This window comes from Dioscorea cayenensis, chromosome 5 (genome assembly GCF_009730915.1).
Source record: "Dioscorea cayenensis subsp. rotundata cultivar TDr96_F1 chromosome 5, TDr96_F1_v2_PseudoChromosome.rev07_lg8_w22 25.fasta, whole genome shotgun sequence".
NCBI classification, from domain to species: Eukaryota; Viridiplantae; Streptophyta; class Magnoliopsida; order Dioscoreales; family Dioscoreaceae; genus Dioscorea; species Dioscorea cayenensis.
Window position 1 is genome coordinate 14,154,035 of NC_052475.1, and position 26,113 is coordinate 14,180,147.

At 34.0% G+C, this 26,113-nt stretch overlaps 1 protein-coding gene across 1 annotated transcript; it reads right to left on the minus strand.

Annotated features, from left to right (window-relative positions):
- Positions 1-2,363: 2,363 nt before the first annotated feature.
- LOC120261298 (protein SHORT ROOT IN SALT MEDIUM 1) lies at positions 2,364-6,738 on the minus strand. Its single transcript, XM_039269138.1, has 3 exons — positions 5,814-6,738; positions 3,213-3,465; positions 2,364-2,983 (listed from the first exon to the last, which is right to left on the minus strand). The coding sequence occupies exons 1-3, from the start codon at positions 6,123-6,125 to the stop codon at positions 2,595-2,597; spliced, it is 954 nt and encodes a 317-aa protein (XP_039125072.1). The 5' UTR covers positions 6,126-6,738; the 3' UTR covers positions 2,364-2,594.
- Between the last annotated feature and the right edge of the window lie 19,375 nt (positions 6,739-26,113).

The window sequence follows — 26,113 nt, forward strand, 5'->3', positions numbered from 1 at the left end:
TATTATGTTGTTGTTATACATACTATATTGGTTGTATTGCTGTTATTCTTAACAATATATACTATGTGTGCTTTTAATGATTGTCCCCATGCATTAAAAGTCCCAAGTTTAAGATGTGCACTTTGCTTTGGACTTGTATAATAAGCAACAGATTTTGATCACAATGAAAAGGTTCAAACCAACACACACACCTACTTCTGTTGCATCGTATAATACTTTTCATATGTTTTCTAATTTTTCTTTCAATATTCCAATCAAATGTGAGGATTGTTGGAAATTATTGTACAAATTTTTTAGTTTTGTTTTGTATTTATCGAAAAGGTTCATAGCCTATCTATATTGGCCCCACTACAAAAAACGTTGATATGGATTTAAGTCCTATTGAATGTAATGGTGGTAACGAATCCTCAGTTGTGAATGCAGGTTTTGCAACCCAAATCTCATGTCACCAGGTAAGGACATATGTGTTATATAATCAATTCTCGGCTCTTGCACACCCTTGACTATACTGTGTTTGTCTCATTTATATAAAAAAAATATTAACAAATTTAGCTTTACAAAGTGTAAATTCAATTTAGACTTGATGTGTCGGGATATTGAAAACCAATTTATATATAATGTGAGATGAGAAGCACATACAAAAGACAGATTTTCACTAAAACTATGTGACGGGCAATCCAAGGATCCAAATCTCTTGGCCTTAGTACTGTACAATACTATAGAAATAATTTACATTGCTATGGAAAAGTTGTACATTTCTATTTATTCACTATTCTTTTGATATGCATTATTATAGAAATCTCTTGGTCATCATAATTGATGCATCTCTATATCTGTTTATATTTTTAATGGCAATTGATGCCTAAAAGATGGTCTTAGAAAAAGGTATGAACCTATGAAGAATTGCAAATTAAAGCCCTACTATGCATGAGAGATGAAGCTTCTCTGTGAACATATCCAATGTCGGTCTTGTGCTATAGGTATTTCTAAAGTCACTTTTACTCAATTTTTCCCACAATTACTACAACAATACAATTGCATTGATTTGATGGGTAGTGAAATATGGTGTTGCTGGATGTTGCATGCTCGGCTCATGTGATGGTGTTTCCTGTGTATGGATTGTTTATGAATGGGCATAACAAGGAGGTTTGTGTTACTGAAGCAAATGGATGGGAAGAGGATAGAGCCTGATCCAATTACTTACAATATCTTGATTAATTGGTTTTTGCAAAGATTAAAATGTAAATAAGGTATCTGAGCTTTTCACCCGATGAAGTGTTTCTTTGACAGCAGTTAACCCACACATCACTTATGTCTTTTGCAAGAAAGCAGAAGGTTATAAAGGCAGATGAATTGTTCAGAAAAGAAAACAGTGTAAAAAGGCCTTTGTAGACCGTGCTAACAAGAACATGGTGTGGGGGTTTCAAGGGTTTGCAGTTCTTTTGAAGGGGATAAACAACAAAGAGAATTACACACAAGATTTTGGCTATTAAGAAAAGTTGTGGAAGCTCACAAGCTCTTTGATGAGATGACAATGACAATATGTGGCAAAACCTAATCTAATAATCTTATTTGATAAAGAAGCGCTCAGGGATTCATTGTCAGATGCAAAGTAGAGGGTTTCAATCTTAAACTTCCAAATGATGGTAAGAACGATGGAGGTAATATAGGCTGATAACAGTACTTAAACATATAATTAAAAACATTAGAAGTAAAAAATAAATATTGCGGTAAAGCCAAATACTTTTAACTAATGTACACCATAAGCTTTAATAATTCCGAGTAACTGAGAAAGTAAGAGTTATTAAGCATTTGGAAAAATGGACCAATTTCAAACATCGTAAGATTTCAAACCAACCTCGAGTGTGGCCATTCAGGTTGAAATTAACTAAACCCTATTTAGCTTAACTCAATTACTTAAAATATATAAATACATTATAATTTATATAAATTTACTTGAAATTATCATATAATTGTCCTGTATATCATTAAAAACAACAATCAAACTGCAAATGATATTTTAATTTCGAGTCCAATCAAATTAAATTTAAGTAAAAAATAAATAAATAATTTTAATTTCCAGTTAAATCAAACTGACATCAAACTTCCAAAATTAAATTAGAACCAAGCTTAAAATATGCCTATCCCAATCAAGCCCAGCTCGTTTCCAACCCCTATGTGCACAGAATGCACCAAAACCATTGGCCTTTGGGGGCTCATGAAAGACACACTTCTCTTTAAGCCTAAGCAGCATTCAGATCGCATGGCTTTGGCATAAAAAGTTTCAATTTTTCATTTAATCAAACACCAACCTACATATCTGGTATATGACTACGAGAACACAGAGTGCAATGGCAAGAAAATTAATTAGAACAAGATTATATAAAGAAAATCTTCATAGGATTTTACTAAGTTTACTACAGACAATGTTCCGGGGCACAAGCCTTCAACTTCTCCATATAAAGCAACAACATCCATTGTAACAAACTCATCTTAAGGGCAGCCAAAGTGTTTATTTGGTGTTCTAACAAATGTTACCGAGGATATATATATATATATATTTATATAAAGCTCGTCATGAAAGGATTAACAGCTTACCGCACAGGTTGTTGATTGTAATGGCTCTTCTCTTTCTTCTTAGCAGCAGCCAGTCTTTTACTCCTAGCAGCAGCCTCTAGCTGTGCTGCTTTTGCAGCAGCATCCAATTCTTTATTTGTTTTCTTCTTCTTCACGGATGTCATCTTCTTTATTTTGTCTTTAACATCAGCTCCAGATGCATCTCCCTCTGTAGGTTCAGTGCCACTACCTTCACCAGGGGTATTGGCATCCATGCCATTGAGTTGTTCTTCTAAATCTCTAATTTCCTTGGCGGATTTATCTTTCTTCGATTTCTTTTTCTTCGAAGTTTTGCTATCCGAAGGAGCAGGTATATTGTTATCATTCTTTTCACCAAGCTGCTCCTCTGTTTTTTTATCAGCAACACCTGAAGAAATTAAAAAAATAGAAAAATCGAAAAAATAAGTCAATGAAAGCTCACATTTTATAGGATTAACAGAATAGAAATATTTACAAGCAGGCTCAAGTCCAAAAATTCAGGCGTTCCGCCATGCTACATGTTCAAGACAATAAAAACATCATCAAAATACCTGCCAGGGACAGAAACAATTGAAAATAAAAACATAAATGCACATCAGAGTTGATAACTTTATTACCATTAGTTCCATCAGTCTCTGAATTATTATCTTTGCCAGAAATGCCCAGCTCAGCTAAAACAGCATCGAGCTCAGCAAGTTCCTTTTTCTTCAGCTCCTTCTTAGAAAGTTGTCGTTCAGCATCCTTGGGAACAATTGACGGAGCCGGTTTCTTCACTACTGGCTCAGCAGGGGCAGGAACTTCAGGTTCATGTTCAGGTTCATCCTCCACATCATCATCAATTTCATCAATCTCATCTTCACTTTCACTTTCCTGAGGTGGGCATTCACAAAGAAAATTAAAATCTATTTATGTTTTATACCTATACTATTACATAAAGCTAAATGTTACAATGGTCAGCAACCAACATGACAGAAGCATAAATGGGTTAAGAAGAAATGTGTCAACAAGGGGATACTACTGGAAGGACCCAAAGCAACCTCATATAGGGATTCCAAGGAACAACTAGGCCACTTTATCTGTATATTCTTCTTACTCTTCTTGTATGATATCAATATGAACATGGTAAAAGTATAAAATGTATTGCTTCTCCAACATATTATGTTAAGAGAGAAATGAATAAAGAGATATAACTTCAAGTGCTTAAAAGAGATGAATATCATGAGAAGTAACAAGCAAAACCAAAATGAACAAGAAACAAGAAGAAACAAGTAACAATCAAGATCTAATGCTAAATAACAAAAATGTTTGTCATTCATTTGAGTAAAGTAAACACCAAGATCCCACATAATAATACTTTCTTTTAACTTGAAAATAGTTAAAACCCACAGGATCGGCTATGAGAGGCAATGGCTATGGTCTACAGACATCATTCAGAAAAGGGTTCCAAAATAATGTTTGGTATTTTATTCCCTTATGGCAGAAAAACATAAAAGAGAACATAACAAGAATCTATATGAGGAAACAGACTCAAAACAATTCACAAGGAAATATCAAATTCTATACATTCAATGACTATTATGAACTCAACAGATTCTACTCCAAAGTAATCTCTAATAAAGCCTAGTTAAAATAAATAAATATGTATACATACATATATATATATATATATATATATTATGCCTATTAGTGCCTAACGGTCAATATTCTAAATATAGAATAAATACAATTTAGCAAGAAACAACTTTCAGTAAGATTCAATCCACCAATCATTTTTTTAGGGCACATATGATCATGAAGAAATCTAATTATTATCATGATTAAGTTATTACAATAGTATTGAAGTAGATACATTTACAAGTAATAGGAAGAAGTTGACACAGATGTACCTAGAGGCTCAAGGAGCTTCATCTTTAAATGGAGGCTTCATTGATTGTTTTGCCAAGATGATTTCCTATTATTGCTGCCATTCCAATTTAGAATTTCTTCGATCTTACAATATCTTCTTTCCACCAGTAGATTAGAACTTTCGCTGACCTTAATCTGATCTTCTTATTTAGGCCAGCAGCTTTAATACTTATTTCAAAGTCAGAATTTTTCCCTCGACAGTCAGCATCTAGGTTTAGACTAGAGAACAAAGATGTAGGCTTGTAGCCATAAAGATTTGGAAAGATGTCAGCCATAAAAAGCATGAGGGGAAGGATATCGCATAAATACTTCTCTTCTTAACATTTTCAATTATCTTAAATTTTCTTTCATGCTTTGAAAGATCCCCTCTCCTGGTGTGTGGTGTCCAAAGGTACAGATAATATCCATGTCAATAAACACGCCTCTCATGTTAGAGGGAAGACCCTAAGTTCAAAAGTTGTGCCAAATAATGGGATTCAAAAGATAATGCCACAAAATGGACAGAGATGCATGCACTACCAAAGCAAGGGAGAATTTCTACTCAACCACAAAAAGACAGAAGGCACATATTCAATGTTAAATTTAGTTAAATCTCCCTGCCAATCAAATAACTGGGTAACAAGTGATGGCTATTGGAAAGGGCACATCCTTTTTGTCTGTACTTTTGTTGTAATGAAGAATATATACATATATATATATATATATTCATGATGGTTATCCACAAAATATCAAAGTGGTTAGGATTGTCAACCTTAACCTTATTTCAGAAACAAATGCACGTAAACAGCTATTAACTGAAGAGGCAAGCAAAACATGACTCGCAGAAGCATGGATTTGTTTCATTACTTAGAATGAGACAAGATATTGCCAAACAAGTTGCTATATATGAAACATAACAAGCGTGACAAGCAATATTGATTCAGTAAAATATCTAATTCCCAAAAGCTAAATATAAATAACATTTTAACAGAAAAAAGAAAAGAAACACAACAAACAGTAGATGTATGCATGAATAACTTTTTATATAAGGATTGTAGTTTTAATTCCTTAGAGAATGATATCAGATATAATTAAAAGACCAAATGGAAATAAAAACTATGACAAACATGCATTAAAGAAATACACCACCTTTTAATACACATCATGTTCCCATTCAATAACTAAAAGGAAAAAAAAACACAGTATGATGATTGGTAGCCAGTAAGTACATTCATTTACAAATACTCCTATATTTAGAAAAGCAGATGAACATGAATGCAGAGATGTAATAAACAAGAAAGAAAAACACACAGAACTTTAGTCTAAGAACGAACCTCCTCCGCCACAATAGCAGTCTCCTTGGTCTGCCGAGGCTCCGAAGTGCCCCATACGTTACTGGGCGGCGCAGTGGTCTCAAAGTAATCGTCATCATCTTCATCTTCAACATCAGCCCACTTCTTTGTCACCGGTGCTGGCGCCCAGAACACAGGCGGCTCTGGCTCCTTGACCAGGCTTTTCGACGACGCCTTGCTTTTGCCCTGATCCTTGTCCGACTTCTTCTTCTTCTTCAGCGTCTCAAGTGCCGCAAAAATGTTGGTGTTATTGATCTTCGGCAAATCATCCTTCCTGTTCCTTCCTCCGTGCATTCTTATCTCCTCAATAACCACAAAGCCACAACAATAAGATACAGGTTAGGGTTACAATTAGGGTTAGGGTTCCTCAGCTTTCCAAACAACCACGGAACCCAAGATCCCCAAAAATACGACACCTAGGGTTTCGATCAAAGAAAAACAAAAAAAAAACAAAACAAAACTTGATCAAAACTAAGCACGAACTCCGATTCAAATTCAAGGAAACCCTCCAATAACCCAAAAAAAAATCCGAATCGAGCTTTCTTGACCTAATTTAGGAGGAAACGCGAATGAATTAGGGCTCCGTGAAGGAATCCAATCAAGATGACAACAGAGAAAAATCAGGATCAAAAGCGATCAAGATTAGGGTTGGTACAGATGAAACAAGATCGGGAGAGGATTGAGGACGGGCTGTTGAAATCGAAGAAACTAGGGTTTGCGAAGGATGAGAGAGAGAGAGAGAGAGAGAGAGAGGGAGAGAGAGGCTTCAGAACCAGGTCAGATGGCTTCAGAGAGAGAGAGAGAGAGAGAGCTCGGCGAAGAAGACGAAGCAATGGAGATAACGTCAGGACGGGAAACACTGGAAGAAATCCAGAATGCCCCGTGTCCCAGTAGACCATTTTAACTTGTCCACACGCTTTGACGAAAGTTAACCTGTTCCACTCTTTCTTGTCATAAACAATGATGTTTCACTCACCTTTTGTTCCGAGAGATTGGCATCAATCGAATTTAGCCGTCTGATCAGACCCAGAAAGATGATCTAGATATATTTTCTAAAAACAATAATAATTTCTTTTAATTGACGTTATATATATATATAACTGGATTTTTATCTAAGAGAACTATGCATGATGTTACTTTTTTATATATATAATAATTATTATGTAACTTTTTACATACACTCGTATAAATACACAATCATTATTTAATAGCTATTGCAAGAACATCTTTGGATTTTAAAAAAAAATAAAAATTTAAAAACATCCCCATATGATATATATATATATATATATATATATATATTGGTTTTAAGCTATCAGTTTCCAAAAATAAAATAATTCGAACATTATAAGAAAAAATAAAACCTCACTATTTTACTTAAATAAAAATTTAAATTCAAAATAAGTTGTTTAACCCATTGAAACCTCTATCTTTATATATATATAACCTATATCTTTATATATATATATATATATATATGTGTGTGTGTGTGTGTGTATTAGAAGTTACATGAAATTATTTCTCCAATGGTTTTCCTCAGTGATTTTGTTGAATTCTAAAATTTATTAACAATTTTATAAAATTATATAGTTTTTTGGGAGTAAAAAAATTACAATATTTTTCAATAATTTTTTTTAATTATAAATATTTGTTAATATTGCATATCCACCTTGAAAATTTTAGTCGAGTGCCTAAAATCTTGAGTCCTTAACTCAATTATTAAATACCTCCAAATCAAGATGATAAGGGGATGAGAGAAATTATTCTTAGAATTCTCTAATTAACACTCATTGATATCCCAACTTTTCTTTTTATTTTATTTTATTTATTGTCCTTTTGTTTCTCTGTTCTATTTCTTTTATAGAAGCTACTTAGGACCTCTAATTTGTTTCTTTCCTCCTTGATTAGCAATAAAAAGTCTAGGCCTTTCTTCCTTTATTTTCTTGTCTCCCCCTTTTCCATTAATAGAAATCTTTATATTAATTTACTAACAAGGTATTATGGATATTTCAAAGTTTTAATTAAATTCCACCAATGATAACCATAATCCAGTGATTAATCATTCAGCTTTTTACTGTAACAATATAATAAATTTCAAATCCGCATAACGTCAATTACATGTAATTTTCAAACCTATAATAAAACTGAACACCCTATAATGTTCTATACAAACCATCTTATTAAAAATTCTAGTATCTTAGAACTTCCCAATCTTTACCATTTTATCGGTATTTACTAGAAAATATTTGTACTATATAAGATATTATAGAATCAATAAGCAGCAAAGCAGAAAAAAAAAAAATGTGTAATTGACTTTTGGTTGACCTATATATGCTGCAAAACTAGAAACATTACATACAAAACAAATACTTAGAAAATTACGAATCATGTAAGATATAGCAAGCTAATTTGAAATGTGAGATATAGCAAGCTAATTTGAAGATTTATCAGAAATGCATCTAAACTGTGTATAATATAAAACCCATCCATGAAAAAATTGCAAGTTTCTCATCTTCAATTTTACATACCTAATATGCAACAATCAAATATTAATTTAAATCTTATTTAGATTAACTTTAGAATAAGATGGATTTAAATCGATTTAAATCAGTTATTGTGTTTGTAACTTTATTATTAAAATCTAGTGTTTAATAGTAATTAGTATCTTAAATATTAATCTATTTTAAAATTTAAAGTGGAGTTAATCATGTCATCTAAAGGATTTTATATAGACCGACTTTATATAGACCGACATCAGTGTCCAAGATGTACTCATGAAGGACAATGGAAGTATCATCATGGAAGTTTTATCATAGTCTTGTGGTCTTCAAGCGTGGAGATTATTCTATCATAGTTTTCAAGGATGAGATTAGACATCTAACATTTTACCTATTCAAATTCCTATGGTTGAATGTATATATCTTTGCTTAAACATATTATCTATATAATAAATATTGTTTGCATAGATGGTGTACATAAATTTTCTAACATCAAATAATAATGAAAAATCTTTTTAACACATAGTTGAGTGAAAAAGATTGGCAAAATCATTCGAAGCTTAGGACAAAAATAACTAGCACATACTCTTATGAATCTTTAAGTTCTACAAAAGTCATACATAATTTTTATGGAGTGACCTCTGTTAGTTCCATCGGTGTGGTTTGTGAGTTTTAGAGAACGCTCAATTACTCATAGAAATCTCACACAAACTAACAAGCAAAGAGATACACAACGTTGGTAACCCAGTTCGGCATCCACTCGCCTACGTTTAGGGGCCAAGCCCGGAGATAAACAATCCACTAAAAGAGGTAAAAATACATGAGTACAAACACTTGTCACTCACACTCTTAAAACAATAAAGATCACTACCCTCTCTAGATTGTCTTGTGCACCCACTCTCTTTAGCTCCAGTCGCACACTCAATCTCAGAGCAAGGTGGTTTATATAGACGCCTCAACGTCCCAAATATAACACATACCTCTTTTAGAATCTCCGCGGCTACTAATTTAAAAACCTTCCGAAATTAGCTGTTGCAAATCCTGTTGTAACATAAGTTGCAACATGGCCCTAACTGCTGACTTGACTGAGTTATGGTTACATTGCGGACGACCTCAAGACCCATCAACCTCTCGATCATGCTTAGTCCAAGTCGATGTAGCCAAATCTTCCCGATCCCAACTGCCGGCAACTAGCCTACCTCCTCAGTTCCTCATCACGCAGTCCCCTCGCAGAGGCGCATGTCCTTGTGCGTCTTCCATGAAACTTGCCAAACTTAGTCTTCAATTTACTTAAATTTGGTATTCAAAGATTCTCCAAACTTGATCTTCAATTCACCCAAGTTTGGTCCTCAAATCTTCACAATAATAGATCTTCAATCAATCAATTCAATCATGAAATATTCTTCAAATTATATCTCCTTCATTCATACCATGAATAGATATTTCTTCAAATAAGCTCCACCATATTTAGTCTTCAATCATATCTCTCTAAGTATGGTCTTGATATGATCTTGTCTTCAAGTTGAACAAGTTACCAAGAATAATACCACCAAGATTTTCAAGATATTTGGTCCCATGTTGTAGACTTACTAAAAATAGCTCCACCATATTTTGCCTTGCACCCCAAGTCTTTTTGCCATGTCACCATACTCTCCATGTCATCAATTATGCATTGTCACCATGGTTGTCATGTCATCTGTCTTCGTGTCAAATCATGCCAATAAATAGTGCGGTTGCACTAACAACCTCCATATCTATATCCATTTTCATATCTCAAAAGCTTTCCTCTTGAATTGCTTCTAGGTAGCCATTCTTCGTCATTTTCATCTCCACTCCAACTCTAAAATTCCTGGTCAAAAATCCTCTTTCCACTCCTTTGAGCATCTTCTCCAAGGCATCCTATTATGTAAGGAGCATCTAACTTTGAATCTTAGAGTGAAACTTTTGAACAAAAGTGGAAAATTTGGTAGAGCGGTGCTTAGCATTGCTTTAAAACCATATTTGAAAGAATTAGCTTTATTTAATTTGTTTTTAATTCTTTGATATGGAAAATTTTAAACTTGCTGGCATAGTAGTTTTCCAATTCAATTTGACTTATTTAAAAATGAGAATTAGAAGTTCAAAAATACTAACAATAGCAATATGTTATCTAAGGCACCATCACTACAATGTACAAAAATAAAGCATGCACCACCATAATTTAATAGCAATATGTTATCTAAGTCTTCTATTCTTAAGAGATTTAATTGTATATTTCTAGAATATAATTTCTCACAAATATGCTCATTAATTATAGTTTCCTAATTTAATTAGAATGCTTGTGTATAAATGGGGCTATAGTTTGTACTACAATACAATAATCAATCAAATACATTATAATTATTATTCTCTTCATGTATTAAGAGACTTTTTTTCTTTTTTTCTTTTTTTTTTTTCTTTGTGCAGACTGACACAATTCAACTAAACACCAGACAACATCAAATAACACAATCATTATATTCAAGACACCTAATTCACTTATGGTTACACAAAAATCCCAGACAACAATACAATTATCATTTTCAGTTAAAAAGATTATTGAGTTTATCACAACCACTCTAAGTAACACAAATTACTTAGTATGAAATAATCAAATTAGACCAATTTTGCTTATCTTCAATTTGCTTGGTCACATCAATGACATTGTGCCTCCTCCACTCAAGCCCGATGATCAATATCTAGTTCTACTTTCATGCATCCTAAATACACCCCCTAGCTAAAAAATGATGGCCTTGCCTATTCCTTCTTAACAATAACTTTGTCTCCAACAATGTCTCCTTTAGCACTTGGTTGTGCCACCACTCAAAGCCTATAATCTACATTGGAAAAACATTTTTTGCTACAAATAATTGCCTAATAATCTTTACTTTGTTGATATCTTCATATCATACACAAAGGCAATTTCATAATTACCTAATTCCTCATGACTCTCTCAATCAACACCTTCACCCCCCCAAATCTCTTTTGCTTTACCAACCCATATAGGCTCTTTTAGCTTAAACCCATCGAGTCATTCTAATCACATAAAAAGCCTTCTATATTGTTAGATTTTTTGGGAAAATGGACATATTGCCGCACATTACAAAATTTGGTACTCTAAATCCCAAAATAGCCGAATTAATTTCCTATTTGACCATAACATCTTACATGTAGCCCTCTCAGGTCTCAACCTTCAAGCTAACCATGCTAATTCTCAACTTTTAGCAATTTTACTAAACAGCTTCCTAACGCAAGTGTATCGATTCACATGACTCTTAGTTAGTAATTAATTAGAAGAATCTGTGACATTATACCAAGACTACAATCAACTGATCATCAATAAAAGTAATGCACTAACCATCTTTTCCACAAATAACTTAATACTACCAGCACACACTAGGCTGCTTCACCTTAAAGATGTATTAATTATACCTTATCACTAACATTTTATCTATTGCCAAATTTGTCATGGTTAAGGATAACTCATATCTCAAGGAATTTTATCCCTTTGATTATATTGTGAAGGGAATAGACAACAATCCTACTTCTTGCAAGTAACATCTATAACAATCTACATCCCTTGAAGATTCCTTTAGCTTTCATAAATTGTGTCGCTCTTGTTGGTTACTATGCTTCTCTTTATCTTTAGCATCAACATCTCAATCATTAATACCAAGCTATCTTTTCTAGTGCATCTTGTAGTTTATCGATAAAGCCTCATATAATAAATTATTGTTCATCATGTTTTTAAAGAAAATTCTCATCTTTCTTTGTTTTTATCTACTCATGTTTCCACCAAACCTTTACAGTTTATTCATTTTAACATTTAGAAGGCCTCTCGATTACTTTAATTTTTTAGTTATCACTACTTTGGTATTTTCATTGATAGCTATAGTTGTTTTTATTTGGATATTTCATCTCACTCACAAATCTCAAACACGTATTGACTTTAAAAGTTTAAAACTGCCACTGAAATTTTTTTCTCTATCATTATTAAAATCTTTTGATGTGATGGTGCCCTAAACTTATCAAAAGAGCCCTTACTCATTACCTCACCTCATATGGCATTTCCTATCGTATTTCTTGCCCTTATACCCCTCAATAAAATGGAATAAATGAGCGTAAAATCCATTACATCACTAAAATAGAACTAGCTCTTCTTCTCCATGACTTAATTCCCAAAACTTTTTTTGGTTTCAAGTCTTTGCCACTATCATCTACCTTATCAATCTCCTTCTCACTCTTACTCTTTAAAATGGATCTCCACATGAACTCCCTTTTCTCACTGCACCTAATCTCTCTCATCATCATGTCTTGGGATGTGTTTGTTTTCCCTTTCTCAACTCTACTCAAATTAATAAACTTTCACCAAAATTAACATCATTTGTCTTTCTTGGTTATTCTCCACACAAATTCCTTTTTTACTCCACCTAATCTCTCCAACCTGCATGTCTTTGGTCATACTTGTTTTCTTGTACTCGGCTCTAGTTGAGCTGATAAACCCACACCAAAATCAATATCATGTGTCTTTCTTGGTTTTTCTTCTTAGTACAAAGGCTATCACTATCTTGATTTCTTTACTTTCAAAGTCTATATCTTTATTCAAAAACCTTAGCCTTCTTCCTTTTTTATCCCAACCTCCTCTTACTATGCTTCATTCATCTCTCTTCCTATCTCATTCTCAGTGTCACGCCCCGACCCGTGGGCCCCAGGACACAACAACCGCCGTGACAACCGAAGGAGGGATACTCCACCACTCAACCCTTGAGTCACCGCAAGGCTGATAAAACACTGGAAATTAACAACCTCAAACAACAAGTACAAAATAAGGGAAATCAAGGGTACGCAAGGGAAGAATCAATCACATGACCTGATAGTAGAGTTCAAGAACTGCACTAATCACAAGTACAACGGAGTTTCCAAAAGATTAGACAAACATACAAACCATGCTTTTATAGTTTCAAACACACTAATGGATCCATGCTCGACTACAACATAAACATGCTCAAGGATAACATACATGAACATGGTATTGAATGAAAACAAACAGCGGATGCCCCAGCACACCGCTTTAATACTGCACTGCTTCTTGCATCGGCTTGGGAAGAAGAAAGAGGGGTTAGCAACCTAGGTCACTCAGCGAGTGGGTTAGCACAATACTACAAGAACATACCAAAACACACTGTATAGCTCACCAAAATAATGCTTTACGAATAATACCAACAGTTTAGAATATAGATACACATTACAGTGATCATCGATACACAAAAAAAGCCTTTTATAATCATTCAAAAGGATCAGAATAGTTCTATATATATATATATACTTAACGAACTAGATAATACGAGTCTCAAAACTCATAAAATAGATACTCAACGCCAAAACCACAAATTTAATATGACATTGCAAAAAGAACACAACATGGTTTAGAAACCTCTCTGAACCTTCGCCGTGGTCGCGGCTAGGTTCAAATCTATTAAGGAACTCATGTCATTGACATTGACCCATCGGTCCACCGTGTGGTGACCCTGACTTCCCGATGAATATCCAGTCAGGGCTCATACTCCCACCTTAACAGGACCAATAAGTCTGCCGGTCTTCCACACCACCCCAACAGGCTGGCCATTAAAAACCGCCTACTACAGTAGGATGTCACCAACTAAGTAATACAAACATGCATCTCGCAATGAGCAATCCATAATCAGGACAAAAATCAATATCCAAAATATCCGTCATTTCCCCAAGGAAATGATAAACACAAGCCTATCCAAAGATTTTAACATAAATCGACTCACAACTTACGAATCAAGTAACAACCCAAAAATCATTTCCTTTAAACAATAATGCTTTTCAAGTATGAAACATACGTAAATAACTCATTTCAATTCCATTAAAATCTCAATGCAAGTGTATTACCCAATAAAACTTTACTTAAGCAATATAGAATAATTATAAGCATTCTCCTATTAGAATTGTGCATAATTAATCCCACTCACCACTAAGATGATGTTACTTCCCCAAAACGCTAAGCCTTTACTCATTCCTTGCCTCGAGCCAACGCTTCACCTCCTTGCTAAAGCACAACAAAACACAACAAATATTAATAGAAAAGCCAACCAAGAAACCCAAGTTGACTTCCATCAAACAACCCTAAATCGATCCTAGGGTTGACTCAAAACTTGATTTTTAGGTTACCAATAAACTCCTATTGTCTTAGGCTTCAATTTGGACCAAAGAAATACAAGAAAAGACCAAAACTTTTTGGTGCTACTATAACCTCGGGATTGCTACAGTAACAAAAAAAATGCTGCAGTAACCCGGCACTTAAACAATGGTTTCTTGTTGATTTACATCACCAAATCATGAATTTTCTAGACAAGCATCCACACAAAAGAATCACAAGATCAAGGGCTTCAATTTAAGCCCAAAATCAACCAAAATCAGGGTGTATTCCTTGGTTTTCAAAGAATTCAAAAACAAGAAAAATATGAGGAAAATAAGAGAAAAACTTGGATCGAAACCTCACCACACTCAAGGGGATGAGAGTAAGAAAATTGATGCTTTGATTCGAAGGAAATGCTCGCCGGAAAATTTTCTAGGGTTTAGTGTGCTCGGCAGAAAAGAAGAAAGAAAGGAGGAGGAAAGAAAAAGGGAAGGAGAAAGAATTTAAATGAAAATCGTGCTACTACAGTACTGAGGTACTACAGTGCCGGACTGTTACAGTACTGACCTACTACAGTAAATACTGGTTATAACCCTCCGAACTCCAACTCTAACACTTATGGTTCTATTTCTAACATCCCATGATCATATGCATGTATGATTGTGCTCGTGTTCCTCATAACTTCATGAGTATGTCATACATAACACAACCACCCACAATTCATAAAATCCCGCTTCTTTTACTCAAGGCAATAAATTTTTCACACTAGTGACAAACTATGATTGATGAATTTGGTACTCTTCAATGAAATTGTACTTGGACTCTTGTTTCTCCACTACCCAATGCCAATATTGTCAAATGTAAATGCTTTCAGAAAAAGAAAAAAAAAAATCCAATGGCTCTCTTGATTGTCACAAGGCTTACCTTGTTGCCAAAGAATACCACTAATCCCCTACCGTTAACTATACTATTGCATTCAATCCTATTATAAAGCCACTGCTATCGATTTTTTTTACTCTTGCTTTCACTAATAATTAGTCTACTTCTCAAATTGTTGTCAATAACACTTTTCTTTGTAGAAATAGTTAACAACTAGTTTTCATGGTTCAATCTCCTAACTTGACACATCTAAACCTGTGTCTATGACTATCACCACAACCCTAACATTCTCTAAAGATCACGATATCCCATTTTCTAATCTTGTTGAATATGCTAACGTCACTGGTACTCATCAATATATTTGTGTTACTCATCTTGATACACAAATTGCCGTAATTAAAGAGTCCTAATTCTTTCAATGCCTTACTAACATTTACTAGACTATGATTAAACGGATTCTATGATATTTGTGATCTATACCCTCTCATATATTCATATAAAACCATCCTAGTCATCCTTATTGCCAAATCTAATGTTGACTAGGCTGGCTTTCATGATGATTGTCGCTCGACCTTTGTCTATCGCATTTCTCTGGGTTCTAGCCTTATTTTATGGAAACTAAAAACAATAGATTGTTCTTTCTGGCACAAATGCTGAATAAAGAAACATTGCTCTTGCTGCTACTAAACTCTATTTGATCACTTCATTATTTAGCAAGATTGATTTATCCAACCTTAAGCCCACTCTATAATATGATAATCTAGGTGTTATTTTTCTTGTTACAAATCCAATTTCACATGTTTGGATAAAGCACATCAAATTAATATCCATTTTGTTTGAGATCTAGTTGCCAAGAATGATATGCTTATTTATCTATAGCTGCTTCCACTCAGATTGTTGATCTCATGACTAAAGCTTTAGCTACCATATCCTTTAGATGACTTCATGATAAGCTCACGGTTGGTCCACTTATGAACTAGAGGAAGGATGTTATTTCAGGAAATTTTTAGATGATTTCGATCTATTTTTAGGATATTTGATAGATTATTTCTATCTATTTTCAGCATATTTGATTGTATATTTTTAGGGTGTAATTACTTTATAAATATTCTCTTTGATTATAGTTTCCTACTATAACTAAAATAAATGTGTATAAATAGGCCTATACAAGTACAACAATCAACATAATACTTGTTCACTACTATTCTCTTCACTTAGCCTTAATTTCATGCATTAATTTTCCTATTCAAGCTAGACAACTAATAAAACTATGTATCTGATTAATAGCACGTGAAGTTCATTTTGTTTGTACTACTGCAAATGGATGATCCCCATATGTAATTATTTACTATGCAGCTCTTGCTTCTTTCCTTTTATTGTTAGGTCACTTAATCATCATTAGTGGTAAAAAAAACAAAATAAAAAATACAAGAGTGCAAATAATTTGCCTTAATATAATGAACTACCCAATTTTTTTTAAGAAAAAAAAATATAGTTCCAGTTATGCTTTTCTCTTAGATGTCAATTTTATGTTAATGATTTTCAAAATTTTTGCTTGGTTATGGGAGATTTTTGAAACATGTTTAGATTTAATTAGTTATAGCTAAACTAACTAAAATGCAAAACCCTATACACTATGGTTAGTACGAAATATGATTGACCTAGACAATTTTTATAAAAAAAAAATTAAAAAACAAATATATTGAATGCCAATAATGCCTTTCTAATATATGAAATTATTAAAACTTTGAAATTATGAAAAGTTGACATCAATTTTATTTATCAACCATAAACCATATATGTATACACACACATGCATACATACATAAATTTTCCCTTGTATATTATAAGAATGTCAAGATTGTAATATGGATTCGATAAAATTTTGTAGACAGTAGATGTATCATGGAAAAAAGACTTGAAGCGTGTTGATGATCTCTTTACTAAAGCTTTAATTTCCCTTTATTCTCTTGAAATTACTATAGGGTTTAAATACAAATAGCTTTAATGGATGTGACAAGCCTTTGGTTTTTTTGCACCTAGCATCAGTGAAGAGAATCCCAAGTTGAATGAAAGGAATTTTAGTTTTGATCTTCTTTTTACACTTTGTTTTAAAATATCATCCCCTTTCCTCCACACTCAATTCCTTGCCAAACTTAACTTGTGATGCTTAGAAGGTTCAACGTCAGAATGGAAGATCAAGCATTCAAGGTCCTCCTAGCAACTTGTGCATGGGTAATTTGGAATGCCAAACCTTAACTCAGCTTTGAAATATGAAACCTGATTTTGAAAAAAATTTTAGATAGGCCTCCTCAAAACTACTCTTAAATATTCTTAGGATCATCTTAGTTATATCTACTCTTGTTCTTTTCTTCACTTACCTTACAGCATTACCTTACTCAGTGATGCTTCTTAGACTCATGAGACATCACTGAGTGGGTTAGGTTTTGTTGTCATTGCTAATTATAATCATGTGATTACTGTTGGAATATATCTGCGGCTATCAAGATAGATTCTAGCTTGCATGTTGAAGTTGTTAAATTTCGAAGAAAAGAGCTCGAAAGCTATTTTATTAAAATAAAGAAGAGAAGAACAACTCGATACTCCAACAAAGGACAAAGATAACTAAAAATAAATAACAAAGAAAAAACTTAAAAATCAAAGCCAAAATTCTTGAAACATTTCATTATCCAGTTTGGAAGATCATGACCTTGAAAAAACAGGGTTAAGATATGCAGATTAACACCATGAAGAGCTAACTTAAAAGCTGGAGATGCCCAATTCTTTGGAATATTATGAAGATTAGGACTGGCCCTATGATGAAAAACTGATTAATACTTGGAATCTAAGAACTCAATCATCTTCTACTTGGTGGATAATTAAGATTAAAGATTTTGCAGATTTCTAGATTATTCACGAACAGGTGTCTGATACGAAGACCATCATTCACTACAGTCTAAAGCGCAATGTTAAGAGCCAGAATCTCAGGTTCAGCTTCTGTCTCAGCACAAACAGAGAAGGAACGTGCCATTGAAATTAGATAGTTAGAACCAAAGTTGTCAGACCTGGACCGGCCCTGCCGGTTCAACCGGAAAAACCGGGAACCGGCCATGTGGCCGGCCCTGGTATACCCCATTGACCCGGGTATTAAAAAACTCGGTGTTAACCCGGTGACCCGGCCGGTTCAACCGGGAACCGGTTGACCCGGCTGGGTCAATTGGGTCACAATGTATTTTTAACAATATTTAATAATTTATTATTATTTTCTCATTAGAAACCACAAAATCGTGTATATTTATTAATATTAATATATAATTTATAATCAATAAATAGAATTACAATATATATATATATATTATAAACATACCAACAAAAATTAACATTTAAAAATAAAATATATTAATGTGTTATGTAAATACTTTCTAAAAATTTAATTTATTAAAAAAATAAAACAATAAATGAGTGTAATCTTATTATAAAAATATAAAATTAAAGTATTCTAATTAAATAAAAAATATAAGAAAATTTAAAATAAAATAAAAACTCAATTGAGATATAAGAATTAGTGAATTAATTTCTTATTTATTTTAACAAAATCAACCAATAAACAAATAAATAAATAAATAACACCGAGAGAAGTTCTATAATTATATATTAATATATTAAATTTGTAAATATTTAAAAAATGTAAAAATAAATGACATAATTAGAAAACTCTACTGTATTTAAGGTCATTTATCAATTTAAATATCAAATTTGAGTAGATTTTTATAATATAATTATGGGTTTAATATTATATTTGCTCATTATTAATTATTATAATATTTTTTTTATATTTAATTATTGACCCCGGTTCGACCCGATCGAACCCATTGACCCTTGACCCCTGGGATTAGCCGGGTCATTACCCGGGCCGGGTCTGACAACCTTGGTTAGAACTAGAGCAAAATAAGCCTACTCCACCTACCTCAGTTGCTGCATTCCAAAAGCTAGAGATGAAAAGGTCATCTGCAATTGAAAAATTATTAAGAAGTAAACACTTACCAAGTTGCTCTGCAGGGACACATGAGAAGTCCATTACATGAGCGAAAGCCATGCAAGCTATAACATGGCAATTTGCATTGATATTCCCAAATAAACCAAGCTACTGCATCTATAACAGATTTAACATACAACGAAAAAAGCTGCCATTGATGAGCTAATCACCAGAACCAAAGCCATCCTAAAAATTTAAAGAGTTTCCAATCTGAAGGCTGATTTGATTCCAAACAACTTGGGTTTTAGAGCAAGAAGCCAACAAATGATCAATTGTTTCATACTCAAGGCCACACATGACACATAAGCTATGAGGGCCCAAATTGATAGAATAGAGATGATCAGAAATAGCAATTCTCCCTTTGAAAGTGAGCCACATAAAATGCTTGACCTGGGGGCCACCTTTAACTCCCAAAGTTTTTTCCAACCCAACCAATTATTAGTCCAATTTTGATTCTAATTTAAAAACTAATAAATTGTGGAGGAAAGTCTATTGTTTTGAGCTTTGAGGGACCAAACCCAGTGATTAGAAGCATTGGGATCAATAATTCCAAGTCTAGGAATGAAGCACTCCAAGTTGTCACTAATCAACAATCTTAACTTGTGAAAATCTAAAGTGCTATTGTGAATGAAATCTGAAATACTAAGCGACTCTAAGTCCGACTTAGCGCAAGAGGAAACTCTGAGCAATAAGGGTGATACATAAGAGTAATTTGGTTCGGATTCATAGAATTAATCCACAAATAAGGCTTCAGCTTAATAGTAGACTCGCACATGCCTTTGTAAAACCAAGAACAACAAGCGGGAATAGAATCTCTCCATAATTTTATCAAATTATACTTGACATATAAAATATCAACCCAAATATAATCATCACAATTATTATATTTAAAGATATTTTTGGCCATAAGAGAATGCTTAGCAATAAGAAGAATTCTGATTGCAAGACCCCCCTTAGGTTTGGAATCAGTAAGATCATCCCAAGTAACAGCATGGATGTCATTTTTATTGCCATCTTTGTACCAAGAAAACCTCCTAACTATTCTATTGATCTCATGGAGAACAATATCATAAATAGGATAGACAGATAAATAGTAAGTAGTGATGGACAGCATAGAAGAATTAATTAGAACAGTTTTAGCAGCTGAAGAAAGGTTGGAGTGTTTCCATCTTAAATAGTGATGCCCAATTTTTTCAATCACAGAATTAGATACTACCATTGCTAATCTCTTAGGGGAAACTAGGACTCCAAGATAAGTAAGAGGGAAGGAGGTAGCAAGGAATTTAAGGATGAAGCAAATTCTTTTAGCAACTTTCTTATTAAACCAAGAAGGAAAATAAACAGTTGATTTAGAAGCATTAGGATTTCACCCAAAAATTTTCCAATAGATAGCAAAACAGAGATTAGTGTATCTAGTTGGTTTCCTAGAGGCATAGGAAATGAGAATAAGATCATCAACATAAATGAGATGATTGAAATTATACCTGAGCTGATTATCAAAATCAAGAATCATATCCTGTCAAAGAGTGAAATTGAGAATAGAAGTTAAATTTTGGGAGACAAGGATATAAAGATAAGAAGAGGTGGTATCTCCTTGACAAACTCCTCTGGAGGATTTAATCCAAGGACTGGGCTATCCATTGATAAGACAAGAAAAAGAAGTAGAGGTAATGCAAGTTTTAACCCAAGAATTCCAATTAGAAGGAAGTTTATTTTGGTAAGAGTGGTAAGAATTGTACTCCAGCTAATAGTGTCATAAGCTTTCTCAACATCTATCTTAACTAACATCCTAAAGGTGTATGTACAATCATTTTCCAAAGAATACACAACTTCTTGCAAAGCAATAATATTATCAAAAGAACAACGACTAGAAACAAAACCCAATTGTTCTCTACCAATGAGATTAGGGAGAATAATTTTGAGACGATTAGCTAAAATTTTAGAAATAATTTTAAAACAAACATTACACAAGGAAATGGTTTTGAAATCAGAAATTAAACAAGGATTTTCTTTTTTAGGGATAAGAGCAATGAAAGTTTTTCCCCAAGAAGCAGGCATTAAAGAATTAAGGGAAAAAATTGAATAGCAAAAAAAAGATGATCTCCAATTTCTGGGGAAAAAGGGTAAAATTCAGCATTGAAGCCATCATGCCCCGAACTTTCACTCGAAGGAAGTTCCATAAAAATAAGATAAACTTTCTCATGAGTAACTAACCAGGTGACGAATTCACAATCCAAAGAAGAAAGTTGTGGGCAACTATCAGGAAGGGCATGCAAAATATTGGAAAAAGAATCATTTGAAGAGTTTGACCAAAGATGAGAATAAAAATTAAGAAAGGCTTGCTCGATACCAGCACGATCTGTAAATAAATCATCATCTAGATCATGAACCTGAGAGATAGAATTAAAGTGCTTACGGATAAGGGTGGCATTATGAAAGAACCTGGAATTTTGGTCCCCATCACAAACCCATTACATACTAGCACGTACTTAGCATACAGTTCCTCAAGATGAGGTTGGGAATCTGCACTAAAGGAATCAGACATTTCTAAAGAAATAATATCATTTTCAGTATTATTAAGAGCAGAGTCTTGATAATTCAAACCTGAAGTATGTCAGTCCTTGATTTTAATGCAAGTACGAGCAATAAGGTGTGAAAAGGCATGCATAGGATTTCCATGAGGGGAAAACTCCCAAGCATTTCTAACAAGATGATGACAACCAATACAATCCAACCAATAATTTTCAAACCGGAAAATACTTTGATTAAGTAAAATATGCAAAGAAATGGAGGGGAGAAGAGGGGCATGATCAGAAAAAAAAAATTCTTGGCAAGTGCTTGAGAGTATAAGAGTTAAACTTAAAAGACCAATCCATATTCACCAAGCAACGATCAAGGCGGGCTCCATGCCTCGCAAAGCTCTCCTGATTATTACACCAGGTGAATCATGGACCGGAAAAAATGCAAGTTTAAGAGATTATTATCCTCAATAAATTTAAAAAGTAACGGGAATTAAAGGAATAATAAGAAACATACCCCTTTGTGCTCATCACGAGAGGTTATGGAGTTAAAATCTCCTACAATGAGCCAGGGTAAATTAGCAGAAGTAATTTTTTGAAAGCTCATGCCACAAAGAGCACTGGGTTTAAAAATGAGTAGTATTATAAATTACAAAAATAATCCAATTAACAAAAGAACTTGGAGAGATAATCAGATGAAGAGCACAATGAGAGGTGGTAATGGGAGTAACTTAGTGATGAGTGCATTTTATATAGATATTTTATATACCTAATTGTGTGTTTTACTTGTCCTTTTAGCATGTTTTTATGATAAACTGATGCTACTTGAGGTATGTTTGCTAAATAATACAAATAATTGGGGTTTGGACCAAAAGGAGTGAAAAGGGACTACTTCTGAGGTAAAACAACATTGGAATACAAGTTTCAGGACAATCAGGGTCCTAAGCACACCCGTACTTGGAAGCACGAGCGTGCTGAGCCCCATATGATTCACTGGAGTCTGCACAAAACTAAGAAATATGGTTTCATTACCTCTAGCACCATCATGCTAAAGGAGTATGGTGGGGAAGTACGGGCATGCTTACCCCCATGCTTACCCATGTGCATTTTACTGGAAATCCCTTAGAAATATCAGCATGGTCACAATGCTCCTTTGCACGAGCATGCTTTCTAAGCACGGTCGCAAGCATGGGTGTGTTTGGGCCCATGTATTTTACTAGAATCATGCCGAAGATCTCTTCCTAACATTTGGAGCTAAGCACAATCATCAGCATGCCCATCAGCATGGGTGTGCTTATATCAGTAAAAGGGTTATTTAAGCCCTAAAGTTAGATTTCAAGGGGATCTTCTTCTATCTTTCTGGAGGCACGAGTTAGGGTAGTTATCGGCATCATTCAGGTCCGGATCTGGAGTGGAGATGAATGTGAAAAAGGAGGATTGTCGGCAACAACCATTGTCAAGCCTTCGTCGACATGATTGTGAAGCAAGAAGGGAGTTTAAATGGACAATCTCTATTTCTCTTATTACTTCTCTATGATTGATTATAAAACTATGAGGGGCTAACCGTCTTTCAGTGCCCCGGATTATGAACCTTGACTCTTAATATTTTGATTTAAGTGATATTGATTCTTGAGTTTCCTTATGGTCTCCCTTTTGTTCATATTGTTTATTCATCTTTGCATTGATTGCCTTTTTACAGATATATTATTAACTTGACGTGGGGATTACTGATAGCTGCGTGAGTATTGATTTTTCATTGCTAGTTTCCCTTCATTGGCATCACAATTAAGTTGCTAGTTAACCCTAGATTGCCTTTCCACTATCTAGAAGATAGATTCTATTCGTCTAGCTAGGGAACACATTAGGGAAGGGGTTGAGTCTGATCCAAGCATTGAGTGAGGACTTATGTTATCAAACCCTCCGTAGGTGGTCACCACATTCAAAGAAAAAACTCTTGAATCATTGCCTAGTCATTGCATTCGTTAAGGGGATTAATCTAGGGCACTGTCTTTTCCATTGCTATTTCTTCATCCCAAAACCTTGTCTTTTCTTCCTTTTTCTTTCTTCTCTCCTTTAGTAGTTTTAATTATTTCAAATCCAATCTTTGAGCTGGCTATATATTAGGAAACAAAAAAGTATCGAGAGCTATTCCAGTCATTGTGGATTCGACTACCCAATCATATTAGGTACACTTTACTACTTATACGGCCCGTGCACTTGAGGATGCGCAAGGGGCGTATCACCTGGCCAAGGAGTTTGTTCCAACTGACTAAAATACCTTCAGAATAACCTTTTGCCAAGATCGCAACCTAATCCAAAGATGCTTCACATAAAAACGGTTTACCCGATCATGATTAGCCCTTGTTTCAACTAGGCACTCCATCATCGGTTTAAACTTCCGAATGAATCTTAAAGCTCGATTGGAGATATCCCTCATAGAGATGCCCCTACAATTCCAACAAACAATTTTAATGGCTTTCATGAAAAAAACTAAGAAGAGAAATAAAGGAAAGAGAAAATGAGAACTTCCAGAGGGAAAAGACTGAGGAAGGGGGGATAAAGAGAATCTGAAATGAGACTCCGCTTCTCATTGTGTCGACTCTTCCCTTCTTGTGGGAAGCCACATCATCATGTCATCATATCCCTCATCATCTGACATCTCTTCATCGCTATCTTCTTGGGACCCCTCTTCCAATTCACTCACATTATCAGTAAGAGGTCTTTGTAAAACTGCAGTGATCTTATCCACGATCATCGAGTGATCTGAAGTGGAGTCAACAAAGGTCTAACCATAACTTATTGGGATGGAGGAACGAATGATAGGAGGCGGTGAATTCAAATGAGTATGAACAGGTTGTTTACCTCTGCCAATATGCTGGAAAGAAGGAAAAGCCTTTGAAAGAGATCTAGACTATTGAGCGGGAGTTACACCGAAAGATAAATCCTGAGGGGTAGAGATGTCAAGATCCCAAGAAATTTCTGGCTTGCAGCTCTCTGCCAAGATATTCGAATGCACTGTTATGTTAGTGGGTGGAGTCAAATCACTTTTAAAAGAATCACAGCGTTGGGCGTAAGAAGCAAGGAAGGCACCACGACATCCCCCCTCAGCCCTCCATGTGAGCCTCTAACAACAGTGTTTTTGGAATCTGTAACGTCTGTTTGTCCAGCGGCTGCCATATCTGTAGTCATGTGACTCGTATGAAGGTTGTCACTGTGACTGTTTATATAAAATAAATAAATAAATACATTAAATGCATCTCCTAATTAAAAAAATAATAATATTCAAATCTCCTGATCAGCTAAGAGCACTGATCTCAAAGTAATCCAAAATATACGGAAAATCAAAATATCAAGATTAGCCAAGAACACAGATCTCGAGGTAATCTAAAATGCACAAATCTCAAGGTCAGCCAATAGCACAGATCTCGAGGTGGTCTAAAATACTCAAATCTCAGGAACAACTGAGAGCAACGATCTCGAGGCGATCCAAAATATTCAAAGTACACAAATCTCAAGACCAGCCCAGAGCACAGGTCTCGAGGTGGTCTAAAATACTCAAATATCAAGATTAGCTGAAAGCACAGATCTCGAGGCGATCTAAAATATTCAAATCTCAAGACCAGCCGAGAGTACATATCTCAAGGTGATCTAAAATGCTCAAATATCAAGATCAGCCAAGAACACATATCTCGAGGTGATCTAAAATATCCAAATCTCAAGACCAGCCGAGAGCACAGATCTCGAAGCGGCCTAGAATATTCAAATCTCAGGATCAGCCGAGAGCACATACCTTGAGGCGATCCAAAATACACAAATCCCAAGATCAGCCAAGAGCACAGATCTTAAGGTGATCTAAATATTCAATATCGCATGATTATCTGTGAATGAAAATCACGAGGCAAATATATATACATATAAACAAATCAGATTAACAAATAATATTAATTAAATTAAAATCAAATGAAAGCAAATCAGATAAAAAAAAAGTTAAGATAAAATCAAATTGATATATATATATATATATATATATATATATAGTCAAACATAATAATAATAATAATAATAAATAAATAAATAAATAAATAAATATAACCATCATAAAATAATTAATTAAAAGAATAAAAATAAATAAAATAAAAATATATATATAAAATAAAATAAAAAATTAT